This window comes from Canis lupus, chromosome 25 (genome assembly GCF_048164855.1).
Source record: "Canis lupus baileyi chromosome 25, mCanLup2.hap1, whole genome shotgun sequence".
In the NCBI taxonomy this organism is placed as follows: domain Eukaryota; kingdom Metazoa; phylum Chordata; class Mammalia; order Carnivora; family Canidae; genus Canis; species Canis lupus.
The window spans coordinates 2442129-2461317 of NC_132862.1; the positions used below are offsets into that span (position 1 = coordinate 2442129).

Below are 19189 nucleotides of genomic sequence, written 5' to 3' on the forward strand. Positions count from 1 at the left end.
TGGAGATGCTCCCCCTGGCAGGTGGTGGTCTCGGTTTTAGAGCACAGGGAAAGCCTACTTTTCCAGGACTATCTGAGCAAGCTGAGAGCTGGACTACGATGTGCTCCAGGTTGCTTCTGGGAAGCAGTTTGCTTCTAGGGAAGCCAGGACAGCAGCCCCACACCGGGGTGTGTGTGTGTGTGGTGGGGGTGGGGGGAGTGGGGCTGTATGTAGGAACTTTAAGCAGGAGCAAGGGTTAGGAAGGTTCAGTGTAGTCCCGAGGGTCAAGCTAAGCCCAATGTCCCAGCTGCTTTTCTAGGGAAAGAGGGAAGTGGAAAATATGGGAGGAGGGCGGCTGGTGAGTAAGAGATCAAACCCCAAGGGTGTGGGAGCTATTAAAATACTGTGTAGACAGCCTGGCACTTCTTTCAACAGCATTGAGATTAGTAGCAGGACAGGCTCCTCACTCCCTGCTTTCTTGCAGCCCCGCTCGGCGCCTCCCAGGGGAATTCAGCCTTCATGTCAGGGCCACCCCAGTGTCTGTCCCTGGACAGCCCTCCAGTCCCCAGGACGCTCTCTAGCTCCGAGCTTCCCCACAGGTGCTGGGACCCATCCCGCCAGGGCGTTCGGTGGCTCCCATCCAGTGCAGGTGGCACTTCCCCATGTGTATGCTTGATTGACTCTTCATTTCCCACCGCCCCCGAGCACTGCTCCTGGAGCACCGCGGAGACAGCGCCTCTGTGCCCAAAGAGAGCAGCTCGAGGGCCTCTGACAGTTGTCCTCAGCGAGACCCTTGGTCCTTCCCTGCTGTGTCCTGCACTAACACAGCACAGGGGCTCTGAGCTGAACCTCACCCTCTGTGGAGGACGGAGAAGGATGCTGAGATGCGTCCTGAGACACACCCACCTTCTGGGAGGTGGGAGGAGACCACCGCGCTTTCTCACCCTGCATCTGATGATCTATCATGCTGCTGCTCCCCCACACCCACGTCCCCTCCCCCCTTGCTCCTTGCCCAGCATCTCCATCCCGTTGAATGTGAACAGAAGCCCTGATCATCCTGACCCGGCAAAGGCCTCGCCCCGCGGCCCCACGTGCAGCTGGGGAGCAGTGGCCTGAGAGGGACGAGTCAGTCAGCACATTGGAGGCAACATCGTGGGCCAAATCCAGTTCTGGGAGTCAAGGCCTGGGGTAAGTGGCAAGAGACACAAGGAGGTGAGACCAATTCAGGACAGCGGTGCGTCAGCATATTTGGGTCACGGGCCCCGGAGAGACTCTGAAAGAGCTTACTCTGTCTCCCTCAGTGAAGCCGCACAGCCCCGTACAGGTGTTTTGTAAGAACACAGTTTTGCAAGAACTGCCCAGAGCCCAGCCACAGTCTCTACGGACAACTCCACAGACTCACGTTCAAGAACCCAGCTTGGGAGTTCGTGGGCTGAGACTGGCGAACATAGCTTGACCGCTTGAGAGGGGGGTGCAATAAGCAAGTAAGTGGTACAAGGCACAGGTGCCCCCGCGGGAGGGAGCTCGGTGCTGATGGGGGCATGCCTGGGGTCAATCAGAAAAGCTTCCTAGCAAAGGGGGATTTGGAGCAGGTTCTCCCTGGAGGAGGTGGGGGTGTCGGGGCAGCCCTTGGGACGGTGGCTGTTGCAATCCAGTGGCCCGCTAGTGTCTGGAGACACCCTGGGAATCCCTGTGATGAACAACAGCAAATGTCCTGTGCACAAGACCTGTGTCCTTATAGCAAGCACTTCCTGCCTCGGTTTCCTTGTCTCATACCATGTCCTGACCAATAGAAGGAGGAATGGGAAGCGTCCCCCTAGTACAAGTGCTGTGCAGATGGGAGACATTTAGGTCCTGCCAAGGAGGCCAAACAGGGTAGACACGCCACCCCCGTCCTTTCCATGGGTCAGTGTCTCCGGCTGCCGTGTCTACTACTCCCGAGGAAGTCCTGCCTGGTGACTCCTGCCCTCCTTTCTGCTTTCTATGGATGGGAGGACTCGTGCCTGGTGAGCGTTCACATGGTGCAAAGCAACAGAAAATTCATGAACTTGCCCAGACAACCCTACCACAACAGCCCCATCATAAAATTCTGTCATTTTCAGCTTTATTTCTTACCAGAGAAGCCCTATTTCTGCTTAATGGTGAACGGCATGGAGCTAAACCTACAAGGAGAAGTACAGACCTCATCCTGGGCCCCTGGGGACTCCCGTTGGCTCCATGGCTATGGTGAAGGGTCTCCAGAGGTCGGGCCTTGACCAGAGGGTGTGGCTGCCTGGGGTCCTCCCTGAGAGGTGGGGCCCAGGGAACTGTCAGCGTATTGTCCTCTGGTGTCTGGGCCCCGGCGGGGGAGGGAGGTGGGGGTCCATACAGATTCTCCACCCTCACCTCCGCCTCCAAGGATCTTCGTTGAGCCGTCCCGGGACTTTTCCCTCTCTGGCTCTTGCTCCGCGTGGGAGAGCTACAGCACTGACCGTGCACGCCCAGGCCAGTCGGTACCTACACAAATGCCGGAAACGGCACCTGTCCTTCCACCCAGGGGAGGAGAGGGAGCCTGGAGACGTCACGTCCCCAGGGCTCCGAGGCTCAGACAGACGGACTTTCCTTAAAGGTTTTCTGACTGGCTAACGTGGGGTCCCAGAAGACGAGGCAAAGTACTTTGGTGCTCCCAGGGGTGCTGGTGCGCTCCGACACCCAGGACGGGGAGTGGAGGGAGGAGCCGCAGGCCTAGGCCTTAGCTGCTGTGCTCGGGGCCTGGAGGTGGTGAAAGGCTGCTTCAAAGACACAGCTTTACTACCGGCTGCGGCTGCCGGCGTCCTTGGAAAACCCAGATATGAGCTCCGGAGCCGGGCAGGGGAAGGGCGGTGCGGGCCCCGTGCCTGCAGGGGCGCCCGGCGAGGCTCTCCTTGCTCGGCTTCCCGTCCTCCTGCCCTTCCTCCCCCTTCCCTCCGACCTTCCTTCTTTGCGAGGAGCTGACCCACGAGGCGGAGGGGGGGGGGCAGGCCCCTGGTTCTCCAGGCTGCCCTGGGCCTTCCCCCCTCGCGGCCTCAGGGGTGCTGGCTGCCTCGAGCTGGGGGGACCCTTCGGGCCGTTTCTACGCGTCCATCCTGCCGATGAGAAAACCAAGGCTCCGAGGGGTTGAGGGCCGCCCGAGGTTCGAGAGCCAGGGCCAGGGTGTGGCCGCTGAGCCACCCAGGCCCCCTCCCACCCCCACTCCGTGTCCAATGCTGCCCCGCTGTCCTGGTTCCCACCCCTCGAGAGGGTGACGGCCGGCACCGCGCAGCCACTTTGTGGCACAGGGACTCGACCTTCACGACTCCACAGGCTCTTCCCAGTTTGTCACACAGCTTCCCTTATAAAGTGCTGCTGAAGGGAAACAAATCTGCAGCTGCGCCCGCCGACAGGCTCCGAGGGTGCCCGCGGCCCCCACAGCTGCAGTCGGCGTCAGCCACGCAGCACAGCCAGAAACAGCGACTGCCTTCGTCCTGCTGGACGTTTACTGTCTAATTAGCAACGATTTTGTTTGCTTTTTTTCCCTTTTTTTTTTTTTTAAGGTTTAAAAGGTTCTTAAAGAAGAGTTTGGGGACTCCTGGGGGGCTCAGCGCTTAAGCGCCTGCCTTCGGCCCAGGTGGTGACCCCGGGATCCTGGGATCAAGTGCCACATCAGGGTCCCTGCATGGAGCCTGCTTCTCCCTCTGCCTGTGTCTCTGCCTCTCTCTCTACCTGTGTCTCTCATTAATAAATAAATAAAATCTTTTAAAAAAGGAGTTTGAAAGACCCATGGTTTCTGATGTGAAAAAAAAAAAAAAAAACTGGCCGGAGAATTTTGAACAGCTCTCTTTTTTCTTTTTCTTCTTTTTTTATTATGTTTTTTTATTTTTTCTCTTTTTTCTTAATAAAAATTCCTGCAGCAAGCAGGTCATCCAGAAGCAAGCCCCTTGGCCATTCTTTCCAAATGAGGCATCCCAGGGTTTTTGTCCCTACACTGAGGAGCAGGAATCTGTTGAAATAGAGAATCTTACAATAAGAGGTGATTTGTTTGGTCTTCCACAATTCCATTTGTTTTCATGATTTTCTCTCTCCCTTTTTTTTTTTCTTTTAGGGGGTGGGAGATGCTTCTTCACCTGCTGCCTCCTACCATTATCCTCAGCCAGCCCAGCACAGGAAGCCTTGAAAGAAAAAAAAAAAAAAGAGGTCCCATGGGGAGCAGCTTCAGTGATGGGGAAGGGTGAGGCGGGCTGAGGGTGGGAAGACGGGTGAGGGCTGACCGCCTGGCACAGGGGCACCGCTCGAGAGAGGCCAGGTGTCCAGGGAGAGGCAGGGAGAGGGAATGCCTGCAGTGGAATACGGAACCAGCTGGGGGGCACCCAGAGAGTGAGGGGCAGGGGCGGAAGGTGGGAGCGTTAAATTTGGGGGAGTCCAGAGGAATCCCTGAACTGTGAGGGACACCTGATCCAGGATGGGATCGAGCATCTGACGGTTGTCTTTTCCTTCCATGCCGGGGTGGCGATATGGTCAAAGGCCAAGAGTAAGAGCACTGGTGCCGGCGCAGGAGGGGAACTTGGTCTGGGAAACAGGCAGGAACGAGGGCTGGGGCTGGGAATGGCAAGACTTTTCCGTGAAGATCCATTTCTTGGCTCTCTCTGTTGTGGGTGAAGATATGTTGCAGGTGGGAACCCACAGGCAGACGCGACGGAGCGGAGTCATTACCCAGACAGTGTGGAGCACCCAGGCACCCGCGCCGTGGGTTGTACGTGGTCCAGCTGAGTTCATTCAGCCGTGGGCTGACCCCGTGGAGAACGGAGCAGGGGTGGATGACTCCCACAGCCTGGCCCGGTCTCCGGGAATTAGAAAATTCTCCACTAGATAATGAGAACCACATGAGGCGTCCCTGGCCTGCCCTCTGTGTGCGCGGCACTACGCTGAAGGCTTCGTCTCTTGATTTCTGGAGCGCGTCACTGGTTCAATCAGCAGGCATCGCGGCCCTGCCGTGTCCTGGGCAGCGTCCCTGTCCTTATCCTTCTTCCATTTCTGGGGTCTGCGCTGTTTCCCAGCAGTGGGAACACTCCGATTTCCTGATAAGCCTGTTGGGAAGCACGTTCCAGAGACTCTGCATTGCAGAATGGTGGCGTCCACACGGTGGAGGGATGGGCACTTCGTGTTGTGGCTTCTCAGTTACAACCAGTTTGGCCAGGACAGCTTCAAACCAGTAGCCATGGAGTTCGTGGTTAAAAAAAAAAAAGGAAGGGGGAGCACCCGAGTAGCTCAGTAGCTGAGCGTCTGCCTTTGGCTCAGGTCATGATCCCGGAGTCCTGGGATCGAGTCCTGCATCGGGACCCCTGCATGGAGCCTGCTTCTCCCTCTGCCTGTGTCTTTGCCTCTCTCTGTGTCTGTCATGAATAAATAAATAAAATCTTAAAAAAAAAAAAGGATTCAGATTAAAAAAACAATAAAAAAGGACATATCAGGTAAGAAAGGAGGGGCTCAGGCCTGTGATAGATGATCCTGGGACTAGGGGCTGAGTGAGCTGGGTTAAGATCATCACTCACAATGAAGTGACCCCAGGGGAGATCCTGAGCAAGCACCTCCTGCAGGGAGCCTGGGAGTCCCCTGTCCCACCTGCCCTTGGCCCCTGGAGCCACGAGCTCTTTGGAGCAGCGTCTAGGCACTGACGGAGTGCGCCCGCTTAGCATTCAGTGCGGGGACAGGGCAAGACATGTGCTGCCTTTACAGGTCTCCGTTGCAGGCCGGCCTGTGGATGGCTTGTTTCCAGCCGGCGTGCTTCCTGAACTTCTTGATGTTCTTGGGCTCTGCGTGGCTCTTACCCCTAGAGCACCCTGGAGTCGGCAGCAGGGGCTGGGACAGGAGGGTTTGTTGTTTGTTTTGCTTTTGAAATCCAAACACTTAGTTTCAGCCGCTTTGTTCAGCAATGCGTCGAGTCCTTGGAAGGCGAGACTGACCTTGCTGGCCCGTGGAGGGGACCCCCTCCCCGGCAGGGGTGAGTCAGACACCTGGGACAGGGTCCCGGTGGGATCTTTGGGGAACAGGTGCAGGGCAGGCTGCGAAGACGCAAGCGCCGCTTGCGTCACCTTCCCGTGTCTGGGAGGGCTGCCAATTCCCAATCCCAAGCCCTAATCATGTGTTTTGGATCCCGGGCTTATTCTCTGAGCAACTGCTCTGGGCTGAGGGGCTGGAGGTTTGGGGTGAAGCTGAATGTGACCCTGGCTCGCGTCCAGAGCCAAGGCTCCTTGCTGCACAAGGAGGACTGTGACAGGCTGTGAGAGAGATACAAGGGAGTGTGGGCAGGGGGATTCATTCCTGCCAGAAGAGTCTGTGTTTCCCACTGGCTGAACAGTTCACTTCACACTGGGGGCTTGCCTTTCTGCTCCTCTGGCCAAGGTAGATGCTTTTGAAAGCTTGTGAGGGGAAGTGCTTGGGGGCCTGCACCTGCCAGCAGCTGGTTGAAAGAAGGAGTTTGTCCTACAGGATGATCCCTGTTCTGTTATCAGAGGCAGCAAAGTTTAAAACCCATTATACCAACGGGTCAATATCCTTATGGTATAGTGGGGATCCAGGGTAAGTGTCCCCGTTTTATAGGTGAAGACATTGAGCATCACAGTGGAAGTCAGCTGCAAAATCACCGCCAGAGGGGCAGCCTGGGGGGCCCGGTGGTTTAGCACCTGCCTTCAGCCCAGGGCCTGATCCTGGGGTCCCGGGATCGAGTCCCAGGTTGGGCTCTCTGCATGGAGCCTGCTTCTCCCTCTGCCTGTGTCTCTGTCTCTCTCTCCGTGTCACTCATGAATAAATAAATAAATACAATCTTAAAAAAAAAATAACCGCCGGAACTGAGTCTAGTGTTAATTCCCACTTCACTCCTTAAGAGAATGAGGAACATTTTCTCTGGACAAGCACGCTGAGATTATATAAAAGGTAAAGTCTAAGAGTTTGGAAATAAAATGTTATATATAATATCTAAGCACATGGAGATTATGGAAAAGGTAAAGTTAAAAATAATGGAAGTAAAACAGTCTATGACATCTTTTTTTTTTAGATTTTATTTTTTAAATTTTTATTTATTTATGATAGTCACACAGAGAGAGAGAGAGAGAGGCAGAGACACAGAAGGAGGGAGAAGCAGGCTCCATGCACCGGGAGCCCGACGTGGGATTCAATCCTGGGTCTCCAGGATCGCGCCCTGGGCCAAAGGCAGGCACCAAACTGCTGCGCCACCCAGGGATCCCCGGTCTACGACATCTAAGTTGTGTTAATTCCACCCTCCGCATTTCAAGAGAAGAGGAGGGCTCCCCTTCTTCCACTTGACTTTCAGAAGCTGGCAGATGGGTCCAGAAAGGGAGGGTGCCCAGTGGGGAGAACGGGAAGGAGACCTGGAGCAAACGCAGACTCCTAGAGCCGTGGCACGTGCACATTGGGTGCCTGGCACAGGCCTGGGGCAGAGTGGATGCTCCATCGACGTTTAGGCCTTTCCTTCACAGGGGGACAGAGCCGCTCCCGAAGCTGGCGTGGCCTGGGCATAGTCATGGTAGAGTAATGGACAATTAGGGCGTTGTTCAGATATCCACAGATAACGACGCGCTTGACTCTGGATTGAGGTTCTCTCCAAAGCTTTCAGCCTTAGGATTGATTTGCATGATCATGATTATATAAGCCAGAGTGGGAGGGGGGATCCAGGAGACACGTGGGGTTGCTTTCCTCAGCACTGTCTTACTGCAAAGCAAGTCGCACCAACAGCCGGCTCCCTGTTCGTTCTTCACCCTCTTCCCCACTCTGGCCATGTAGTTAGGGCACAGGGTTGGGAGACTGGGTGGAGGGTAGGTGGGAAGCAACACTTCTTGAGTGTCTGCTACTAACTGGGAGCTGTCGGAAGCATGCTCTGTTCTTACAATAGCCATCTTCTTCTTCTTGTTCACTTTTGGAAACGAGGAAATCCAGGCTCAAAAAAAAAAAAAAAAAAAAAAAACCAAAACCAAACCAAAACAAAACAAAAAACATTTTGAACTAATCCAGGGTCGTTTAACTAAAATACAATGAAACTGAGACTTAAACTGGAAACTTAAGTTTTCGATGTCATTTTATGCTCCCTCTGTCCTGGGCCCTGGTTCTATAACTCACGGGGCCTACGTGGAATGCGAGGTCTTAGCGCCAAACGGAGGAGGAGATACTTTTGCTTCACCCGAAAGAGTAGGGATACCGAACGTTTGTATCGTGTCACGGTTTTCAAAATGCTTGGTGTGGATTTCCCATTTTGTAGCCAGGAGTACAGAGTTTAATTCAACGTTTAATTCAACGTCACGGAGCCAGGAAATCACAAACTGGGACTCACGCCTAGACCCTTAAATCCCATTCCAGCGCTCCCGCGCCTGGCCACACAGACAGAGGGAGGACTGCCAAGTGGGTGCTCTGTGCATTTGGTGACTCGATGGGTTCTCTGATACTCGTCTGTCGCTGGTGGTCATCGAGGGGTCAGACTTCCCGGCTGCTTAGTAGAATCACCCAAGAATATGTGATTAATGACTGGCTAAATCAATATACACTTAGACATTGGGGTTCTAGAAAGCCTTTGATTACAACCTCTTGTTGGGTGCCCAGAGTCAGACCCAGGAATAGAGATGCTTTCCTTAAGCCCCTCATCCTCTGGGTTTTCATGTCAAAAAATGACAAGAGTTGAGGACTATGAGGATTTCTCGTTACAAGAAAGAAAATTCTCCTCTCCTCAGTGACTGGCTATCGTGTACTCCTGGTGTGGCACGGGAAGGAGTCAAGATACTTTGAAAAAATGACAACTCTTTGGGAGCATCCTAGGCCAACTTCTTCCTGTAAGAGTATGTATCCTTGCCCACGCTACATCTGCCCTCTGCAGGAGCCCTCGTGGACCCTCTTCCTGGAGCAGCGGGAGAAGCAAGGGCTCTAAAGCTGCCACCGAGGGGCCCCTGTAGTCTCCAGACCTGTCGTCTCTTTCATCAACCTCGCCGGGATGGCAAGCCTGCACAGGCCCGGTGCTAGCTGCCCTCCTTTGGGTTGGTCCAGAGCAGGGAACAGCATTCTGCAGAAGGTCTTTTTCTCAGATTGAGAAACCCACAGCCTGATCTCCTCTTTTGATGATTTCACAAAAATCGAATTGCATGACAGATGCCCAGATAAACAGGAGAGGTTTGCAGTCCAAGCAAGTTTTGGGATGCAGCTGATTAGTAGATTTTTAATGGCTATTAGCTTGATAATCACTAACCAGGCGTAGCTTCTAGGCAGACCAAACCCATGCCTACGTGTGCCCACGCCCATGCGCTCCAACACCTAGTTGGCAGGTATAAAAGGGGACCCTGACGGTCTCCCAACAGCAGAGCGCAGTCTCCAGCCTCAACTCATCTCGGAAACCTCAATTTTCCCCACTGGGCAAAGGCATCATGAGTTGTCAGATCTCATGTAAATCTCGAAGAGGAGGAGGAGGAGGAGGAGGATTCCGGAGCTTCAGCAGTGGCTCAGCCGTGGTCTCCGGTGGGAGCAGGAGATCAACCCGTAGCTTCTCCTGCTTGAGCCGCCACGGCGGTGGCGGAGGGGGCGCCGGCGGTGGCGGCTTTGGCAGTCGAAGTCTTGTTGGCCTCGGAGGCACCAAGAGCATCTCCATTAGTGTGGCTGGAGGAGGCGGAAGCTTTGGCTCTGGTGGTGGATTTGGTGGCAGAGGAGGTGGCTTTGGAGGTGGCAGCGGCTTCGGAGGAGGCAGCGGCTTCGGTGGAGGTGGCTTTGGAGGCGGTGGTTTTGGAGGAGGCAGCGGCTTTGGAGGCGGTGGTTTCGGTGGAGGCGGCTTTGGCGGAGGCCGCTTTGGAGGTGGTGGTGGCCTTGGAGGTTTTGGGGGTCCTGGTGGCTTTGGGCCCGGAGGATTCCCTGGTGGAGGCATCCATGAAGTCTCCATCAATGAGAGTCTCCTGCAGCCTCTCAACGTGAAAGTTGACCCAGAGATCCAGAACGTGAAGTCTCAGGAGCGGGAGCAGATCAAAACGCTCAACAACAAATTTGCTTCTTTCATTGACAAGGTGAGTCCCGAGAAGCTGGCTCCATCTGATGCTCAGGATGCCCTACTTCCAACTCACTGGAAAGCAAGTGGCACAGATTCGTTTCTTGTAGGAGCCCTTGGTGTAGTCAAACCAGCCTGGCTTATATCCCAAATGGGAAAGATGCTAGCTTTGAGGGCTGCGTCTTCTGAAACAGTCCAAAGTTAGGAGTTACGTATGCCTTTGGCTTTATAGTTTGAGCCCAGATAAGTAATATTTATGGAAAGCTCTGAAAATCATGGGAAAACTGATATAGACAAGTAATGGAGTAGTTCAGGCCTAGTGGCAGCAGGTGTTAGACGAAATTGGTAAGACATCTTCTGAGACAGTCTTTCCTTCCCTGGGAGTCACTATTCTCTTCAGTTCTGGGAAGCTGAACTTGCTTGGGAATGAATGAAATTCTTGCCTTCAAGAGAAGCATTCTCGGTTTTGTGACCCGTAAAATCTTTTATTGGTGTCATTTTTGAGCATTACGGAGTCTCAGCCTACTTCAAGGCCGATGAACGTGCCTAAGAAATTTATGAGGCTCTTAAAAATCAGACTGAGGAGCCCTGCCCTGCACTGCTCTCACGCTTGCACCTTTAGGAGCAGTGCCAGTGGACGCCTATTTTTGGTTTGCTCAAGACTTTGTGGGACTTTGGCCGGGAATCCAACTAGGATGGGAGAGGGAAATGGCCTGGAGTCTTGGGAGCAGCTGCAAACGAGATAGTAGGCGGTGAAGTAGAAAAAGAGTTCTCTGTGTGGAAAGTGCCAGATGTAACATTAGAAGTCTATAGAACTTTCCACGTGTGGAGGCAGGGAGCCCGAGCTGGATGCAGTATCCAGCTTGTGAGCACAAAGCCGCGTAGACTTCTTCATGCCCCGAAGCAGGATCAGAGCTGGCTCCGGCCGAGTGTGGCCGGCTGGTGGGAAGGGCAATCCAGAGCTCACGGGCTCGTCCCCTGGTCCCCGTAGGTGCGGTTCCTGGAGCAGCAGAACCAGGTGCTGCAGACCAAGTGGGAGCTGCTGCAGCAGCTAGATGTGAGCACCCGCACTACCAACCTGGAGCCCATCTTTCAAGCGTACATCGCCAAGCTGAAGAAATACGTGGACACGCTTTCTGCGGAACGAACATCGCAAGGTTCAGAGCTGAACAACATGCAGGATCTTGTCGAAGATTTTAAGAAGAAGTAGGTGGCAGAGTAGACGCCGGAAAGATATTGATCGTAGCCATCTGATCGTCCCCCCAGGAGGCCACTTGTGTCCCTGTCGCATTTGTGGTGATAATTTGTGTGGTGATTATTTATGAGGAAGACATCTCAGAGCCTTAGACATGGATGCTTTTTCACCTGCTTGAGACTTAGCTTTTAGAAAAATCTACCTATTTGGGACCTTGTAGTTACAATTTAGATAGCGAAGGAGTGTTTAATACTCTCAGAGAATGGGGAGTTTGGGGGTGAGTCCAGTAGGAAAAGGAAAAGAAAAAAGTGAACAAAGTAGAGCTAATCTAACAGCTGTGTCCCCGGGTCCCCACAGGTATGAGGATGAAATCAACAAGCGCACAGCTGCTGAGAATGATTTTGTGACACTTAAAAAGGTGAGCAGGAGGGTGTCAGGGCTGGGTGGGAAAGAGGGGGCTGCAGAAGCCCACCGGGCGCCAGCAGACAGGCTGGAGAACAGCTCTGAGTGGAAACAGCAGTCACCAGGGGAGGGGGGGGAGCATGTCCAACCAGCCGTATAGGCTGGTTCTGTTGAGAACGGAAGGGTCTCTGCAGTTCAAGCTTCTGGAGCTGGGCTGCAGATTTGCTAGAGCATTTTCATCAATAATCTCCTTAAGGCCTATATTGGGCCGTGCAAGACACAAACACAGGAAGCACTTTAGCGTTCTTCTGAAGAGCTGAGGAAGGGCTGGACCTCCCTTAGAAAGCCGGCTTGAAGATGCTGCTGGTTGTGCTGACAAGTTTGGGCTAGAAGGCTCGAAGTGTGGCTTCTTAGCCTGGTTCCTGCAGAAGCTTTGGTGTAAAATCCAGAGGAAATTCAGGAGAGGTGGGCTGGACGGACAGGATGGGAGAGTTGAGGAACTGCTAACAGCCACAGAGGCCATTGGGTCCCGCAGCGGGAACCACAGTGTCTCAAGCAGGAGGGAGGGAACGGTTGACAGAGCTCATCCCACCAGAGCTCTGCTGGTTTTGGGGGAATGTGAGCAGTGAACAAGGGCATGAGCCCCCTAGTCGAGGCGCATGGTGGACTCTGCGCCAAATGACGCCCAGGGACACATGGCTCACTGAGGTGCCTGAGCTGTTGGAGAGCAGCTAACAGGGACTGAGTGGAAGAGAGGGACAGGGAGAGGGTGGGGCCCTCACATGAGCAGTGCGTGGGTTTCGCTAGAAGCCCCTCACGTTTTCTGCAGGACGTGGACAATACCTACATGACCAAGGTGGAGCTGCAGGCCAAGACGGATGTGCTGACCCAGGAGCTTGAGTTCATTAAATTCCTTTTTGATGCGGTAAGGAGGCTGCTCCTGGGTAGACCCTTGCATCCCACCCTTCCAAACCAGTCTTTTCCCAGCTGGAGAAAAGGTGGGGCGAATGGGGCTTATGGACTGGCTGACTCCAACTTGCCACCATTCCAGGCCTCAAGGGCGTTTCTGCGGCGTAGGTCTTGGAGGAGAGGAACTTATCTCCTCTGATGTCACAAGAAGTGAGGCTCAGGAAACACGGAGACCACTTCCCTTCACTCCATTCCTCAAATGTCCAGCTCCCCTTAGGAAGAGACCGGTCCTTTTCCCCTTCCTATGTCTAATGTACGTCAGAGGTCAAAATGTAACAGACCTCCCCTCCATGCCCATGTGTGCAAATATCTTCTGGAACATTTGTCATCGGCAGGCTTCTTTCTGGGGGCATCAAACACATCAAAACTGCATAAATGGTGAGGGCTATACAGCAGGAGGCTCAGGAATAGACTCTCCTCTCATAATTCTCTAGACATCCTTGGCAGAGGCCTGGGATTGGTGGTTATGTCGCTTGCATCCCGCCCATTGTAGCCCACCCAGCTTGGTCTGAGAGTCTGCTTCCCTAACACTGGGGAGGGGGATGCTCCTCACGGCCTTTGGCTGTGGGCGGGAAAGCCAGGGCCAGACACCTCGTGTGTTGCAGGAACTGTCCCAGATGCAGACTCAGATCAGCGAAACCAATGTCACCCTGTCCATGGACAACAACCGCAGCCTGGACCTGGACAGCATCATCTCTGAGGTCAAAGCCCAGTATGAGGAGATCGCCCAGAAGAGCAAGGCTGAGGCCGAAGCTCTCTACCACAGCAAGGCAAGTAGGAGGAGAGCAGAGAGAGCCACAGCTCTGTCTCACAAGCTGGGGTTCACTTTGGCCAGAAAGTGTCCAGTGAGATGGCTGGTGCTTTTGTCTCATGGAAGTTGGGCCCATTCCCAAGCAAGAGTATCCGCAGCACCACAGCTGCCCTCGACTGAGAATGGTACTGAGTCCTTCTGGGGATGGGAGACAGTCCCCCACGTCTTGCGAAGGCAGCTTGGTTGGCTCCCCCTGTATTAGACTTTCCGTGGCTCAAGCCAGGCTTCCTCCAAGCTGTCACTGTCCTCCTCTTCCCGGGCAGTACGAAGAGCTCCAGGTGACTGCAGGGAAACACGGAGACAGCCTGAAGGAGGTCAAGATGGAGATCAGCGAGCTGAACCGCATGATCCAGAGGCTGCAAGGGGAGATAGCCCACGTGAAGAAGCAGGTGGGCGCACCCTGAGGGCTGCGCGGCTCCAGGGGTCGCCTGGGGCTTGGGTGGGTGGGACGTGGTGTACGGGAGTGTATGGGAGTGTGGGATAATGCCTCAGGCCCTGTGTTGTGAGGATAAAGGTCACTATGGGGAAAGCACGAGGGTCCAGTCAGACGCGACTGGAAGACCATGCCCCAGAGATGGCAGCGAGTCTTGGCATCATTGTTTGCGACTCACATTAACTCCAGAGGGACCCAACACTTCCAGGGCCAGGCTGGCTTCCCATACCCTGAACACATCTGCTCCCACAGAGGACTCCACTCGGAACCCCCCCAGGAACCTTTTCTCCTTCTCTCCCAGTGTAAGAGTGTGCAAGAAGCCATTGCAGAAGCTGAGCAGAAGGGAGAGCACGCAGTCAAAGATGCTCAGGGCAAGCTCTCGGACCTGGAGGAGGCTCTGCAACAGGCCAGGGAGGACCTGGCCCGGCTGCTGCGTGACTACCAGGAGCTCATGAACGTCAAGCTGGCCCTGGACGTGGAGATCGCCACCTACCGCAAGCTGCTGGAGGGCGAGGAGTGCAGGTGGGGGCCACTGGAAAGCATAAGGGTAACGTGGTCCGCCCTCCCCTGTCCCCTAGAACCAGGGCTGGAAGGAAGGCAGGGAAAGCTGGAGGTGAATCAGGGCCTTCTGACACCTGAAAGCTGGTATCACTCTGTGTCTTAGGCAGCCATTCTCGACCCAAAGCATTAGATTTATCAATATGGAATGACTACCAAGCCAGAGTAAATTAAATTAAATTAGGCAATAAGCTAATCTTTGTCTTTTCTGAAAGAGAAAATCAAATGTCGTGAAAACGGGCTAGTCCTAGAGAGCCTGAAACATTGGCTTACTGAACATTGGGTCTGTGGGGTACACAGCTTCTGTTCCATAGCTGAAACATTGGGTCTGTGGGATACACAGCTTCTGTTCCTTCCACCTTGTGACCCAGAACTAGGGGACCACGTGTTGGATCACGCTGACTGGCTGAGGGGTGACTGGCTGGCCCTTCACCTGCGGCAGGTGCCAGACCTGGTTCTTTGCAGATTTCCGGCCTGGCAAGCGGAATCATTTGCTAACCCTCCACAAGGGAACCTGTCCTCCCTCTGTTTGAAGGCCCTGTCTGAGCCCTTTGTGTGCGTTAGCGGCATCCTCGTGATTTCATCAGGCTGAAGCACCTGGAAGGGGCCAAGCTCCCCCAGGTCACCCACCAGCCAGCCAGTGAGACAGAGAAGGAGCTGCTTTGCTTCGGCTGTGGCTCCGTACCTGTCTTGGAGGCCAGGCCCCCGCCCCCCGGCCCGCAGGGAGAAGTGGCAAAGCCTTCAGATGGAGCAGAGGAGGTGGGGGCAGAGGGCTAGGATGGGAAGGCTGTACAGAGCTGCAATTCTTTCGGAGTTGAATGCTGACGGTGTGGCCTTGTTTCAAAATTTCTCGCATGGCTTGGATTTGGGATATCAGACTCCCTCACATAGATTGAAATACAAACGTGGGTTGCCGGTCAGAAGTGAATTTGCTTTTTGATCATTTTCATTTGAGCAAAAAATCGAGATGAATCGGGATGCTACACCATGTGGGAAAATGTGGGGCCTGCCCACGTCTGTGACCTGCCAGTGCAGAGTGAGTGGGCCCTGGAAGGCCCTGGTGGCCGATGGCAGAAGCGCATGTTTGCAGGCCGAAAGCTGTAGAACAACCCGCAGTCAGAGCCCAAGGGCTCAGCCGTGAGCTAGTCTTTCTCTCCCTGACAGGATGTCTGGAGACCTCAGCAGCAACGTGACTGTCTGTAAGTAGTGGGGTTATTCCGGTCCCGCGGGTGGTGTGTCGGGAGGATGCGGGCCAAGGCACCCAGGACTTCCATGGCGATGCCATCTCTCTCTGCAGCTGTGACCAGCAGCTCCATGTCCTCAAGCATGACATCCAGGGGCGGCTTTGGAGGCTATGGTTCTGGAGGTAGAGGATCCAGTTCTGGAGGAGGAGGATTCAGCTCTGGAAGTGGCAGTTACAGCTCTGGAGGCAGAGGATCGAGCTCCAGAGGTGGCGGTGGAGGAGGCTACGGCTCTGGCGGCGGCTCCAGGGGAGGCTCTGGCTCTGGAGGTGGCAGTGGAGGAAAATATAGCTCGGGAGGTGGCTCTAGAGGAGGTTCTGGCTCTGGGGGAGGATATGGCTCCAGCTCTGGAGGAGGCTATGGCTCTGGAGGTGGCTCTAGAGGAGGTTTCAGCTCCCAAAAGGGTGGTTCTGGCTCAGGCTCCAGTGTGACCTTCTCTTTTAGATAAGGATCAGTTCCACCCTTGACTCTTCTGCTTTAGAACGTAGAATCCTGTGTCTACTCATCCAAATCGACAGAAAATCAAACCTTGTCTTCCATCTCTGATGGTGTTTTGGAGGAAAGGGATTCCCACATACTGTGTCTGAAATATCTTCTCTCCAAACCAATTCGTTGGAGCCAGTCACACCCTCTGTGCCCCGGGGAAGCGTCTGCGCTGCCTAGGCTTGCACTTCCAGCCATGCCCCCTCTCCTGGCCCCTCCTGGCGTCACACATTTGGGGTCCCTTCTCCAGACGACTGTTCTGTTGAGGGCCCCATCCCAAAGCCTGCACCTTTCTGGTGGCCCTGCCCCGAGGGAAACACGTTTCTGTGTATATAGCCCACCTTTCTGACTCTGCATCTAAAGCGCTGTGGTCTTGGTGTCTGCACAATAAACTTCATTTGCAATTTATAACCTGTGATGTGTGTTTAATGTCAAGCCTTGGCAGAAATGGGTAGCCAGGAGCCGTCGAATCTGAGATACCAGAAAAGGGAGAGCTTGGGAAATGATAAAAGAGAAGCTTCCTGGAGCAGGGCCATGTTGCCCTGAGGAGAAGCCAAGGGTACTTTTTCTGGAAGTCTTTGAGAACAGAGACAGGAGGGGCTAGCCCTGGAGTCAGGGTGTGGGTGTGATTTGCTCAGAAAGTATTTGCCAGATCTGGGCACTGTGATAATGCCAGGAGGGTGACAGGGGGATTTGTGGAAAATTCTCTTTCCCAGAAAATCAAAGCCACCCTTGTTAAAAAGCTTTTCCCACAGATGTCCCTCCCCCCGCCCCCTCTTCCAACCCTCTTCTGTCACAGGCTCTGATCTGAGGTCCCTTCTCCTCAGGGCAGATCAGCTGATCCCCCCTGAGTTCCATCCAGGCTGCCCGTAGCTCTGAGCTTCCAAGATGGAATTCCCTTAGCTCAACCGAGGTTATGGACACTGTATCCTGGAAGCCCTAGATCCCAGCAGGAGTTCTCAACAAAGGCTGAAGGAGAAGATCTGGGAAAGTCTCTGGAGGACTATAAAGTGATCTCCAAAATAAAAAACCCCACTATTTTCACATTTCCATCAGAGAAGTTCCTTAACCCATTTAGCAGATAATGGATCCTTTTCTTCTCCCACATCCAGCAGCCCTCTGGGACCCCCTAGCCCTGGACATCCCAATCAGGACAGCCTTCCCCTGTGGTTGTGATAATTTCAGCCTCTTCCCCACAAAGGCCTGTCATGTCACTGGAGCTTCCTGGAGCTCAGGAAGGACTGGGCTCTTGGGGTTGGGATTAGACTGCCCAGAGTTGCCCAAATGGGAGTTGATAGATTTGGTTGGGTCAGGTCAAGCTATATGTATGTGGTGTTCAATGCAACAGATGTGGCTTGAAACAACTCAGAGAAGGGCACCCGGGTGGCTCAGTGCTTGAGCTTCTGCCTTTGGCTCAGGTCATGATCCTGGGATCCTGGGGTCGAGTCCCACCTTGGGCTTCCTGCATGGAGCCTGCTTCTCCCTCTGCCTATGTCTCTGCCTCTCTCTCTGTGTCTCTCATGAATAAATTAGAAAAAAACTAAAAAAAAAAAATGTCCTGTGGGATTCTTTTCCCTTTCATTTTACTTTAGCTTCAAAACCTTGGTGAGGCCTTAGTTGAGTCTGGGAGATTCTTCTGCATCACTAGAGGCTGTTGAGATGACTTTGAACAATTCAGAGGAGGCATTAATAAGAAGAGATGGTGTCACCTGATCCTAGACCTGTTGGCTCCAGGTTTGAGGGTGTGGGACAGAAAGAGCTCTGAAGGCTGTGGGCAGCAAGGTGACAGACCGTACATGAGACTGACCAGTCAAGGGTGCTGTGCTGCTCAGAGAAGGGCCCTGAGATGCCCCAGCCTTGGTTGGGTGGGATAGGTCTGCGGAGATGCCAAGGGGAGGGGTGCCAGCTTGGAAGGCGAAGTGTAAGGGGCTGGCTGTCTTAGAATGTATTTACTATGCAGGCATGAACGCGGCCTTAAACACGGTCTAGTATCCCAGGCATTTAGGGCTTGAAGGGAGCTTTAGCATCAGTCATTTTGAATCCCCAATTTAGGTAAGGAAACAGATAAGGTCCAAGGTGGACACAGAAACTGGGCCTCCACTCCCCAATTCACGTAGTGTTTAAAGGCCTCAGGAAGGGTGTGCTCTTCTGATAATGTTCTGAGGGGAAGGGAGGTAAGGAAGGTAAGGTGGCAGTTTTCATCCCCAGCTACCTTCATTGCTGGGACTATGGATGCTGTGAGTCTCCAACCCCTTCTGTGGTTCACACTCCTCACTTCTGCTCTACTTGGGATGAAGCCCTTTAATCCAGATCTACTCAGACACACGTTACTTTTGTGTTAGGTTCCAATAGCAAAATGAGCCTGTACATGAGCTCAGAGGGACACAGGCCTGAAGCCTGAAAGAAGACTGGCTCTAAGCAGGTCAAGGAATGAAGGGCCAGCTTTGGGGGATGGATTCTCCTTTGTTCCTAAGTGTCACAGGAGACTAGTCTAGAGTCTGGGTCAAACCCTTCCTATCTCTGCCTGTTCTTCCACCAAATCTGGTAACTAACTGACTTGTCAGGTCTTGGGCTTCAAAAGGGACATGGGCACAGGGAGAAGGGTTTTGCAAGCTCCATTTTCATAGGGAACTGGGCTAAGTATTTACATCCTGATGATGAGTAGAATATTTGGGACACCCTCCCTTCTGCGGTTCCCTCCCTTTTTCTCTGCCTGTGAGTCCTGGTATGACTTCAAATGAACTTCTCTCCTCCTCTTACCCCTTTACTGTCCTCTTTCTTCCCTGTCAACTCAAATAAGAGTCCTTGGACAGTTCACCCCTTCCAGAAAGCCTGTGTGAATGGGACACTTGTGGTCTTATTTGCTGTGAGGAGAGGAAGGCCTCTCACTAGGGGTTGGGAAACTTAAATCCTGCCCTCCACCTTAGGGGGCATTGCTGTGCAACATCAGACTAGTCCTCTCTCTTCCCGAGGAGATAGAAGGAGATTATCTCTACATAGTTCTCCAGCTCAGGTGATAAGAGCCCCATCTGTGCTGTTGCATTGGCCAGTTAGTGCTCATTGTAGGCCTCCCAGCCTAATGGAGGAAACAAGA

At 53.7% G+C, this 19189-nt stretch overlaps 1 protein-coding gene across 1 annotated transcript; it reads left to right on the forward strand.

The window, feature by feature from the left end:
• The first annotated feature begins 9343 nt into the window (after positions 1-9343).
• On the forward strand, positions 9344-16490 carry KRT2 (keratin 2). Its single transcript, XM_072797530.1, has 9 exons — positions 9344-10022; positions 10995-11209; positions 11556-11616; positions 12430-12525; positions 13175-13339; positions 13644-13769; positions 14115-14335; positions 15536-15570; positions 15669-16490. Exons 1-9 carry the CDS (start codon positions 9396-9398, stop codon positions 16058-16060), a joined length of 1938 nt encoding a protein of 645 aa, XP_072653631.1. The 5' UTR covers positions 9344-9395; the 3' UTR covers positions 16061-16490.
• Positions 16491-19189: the final 2699 nt, after the last annotated feature.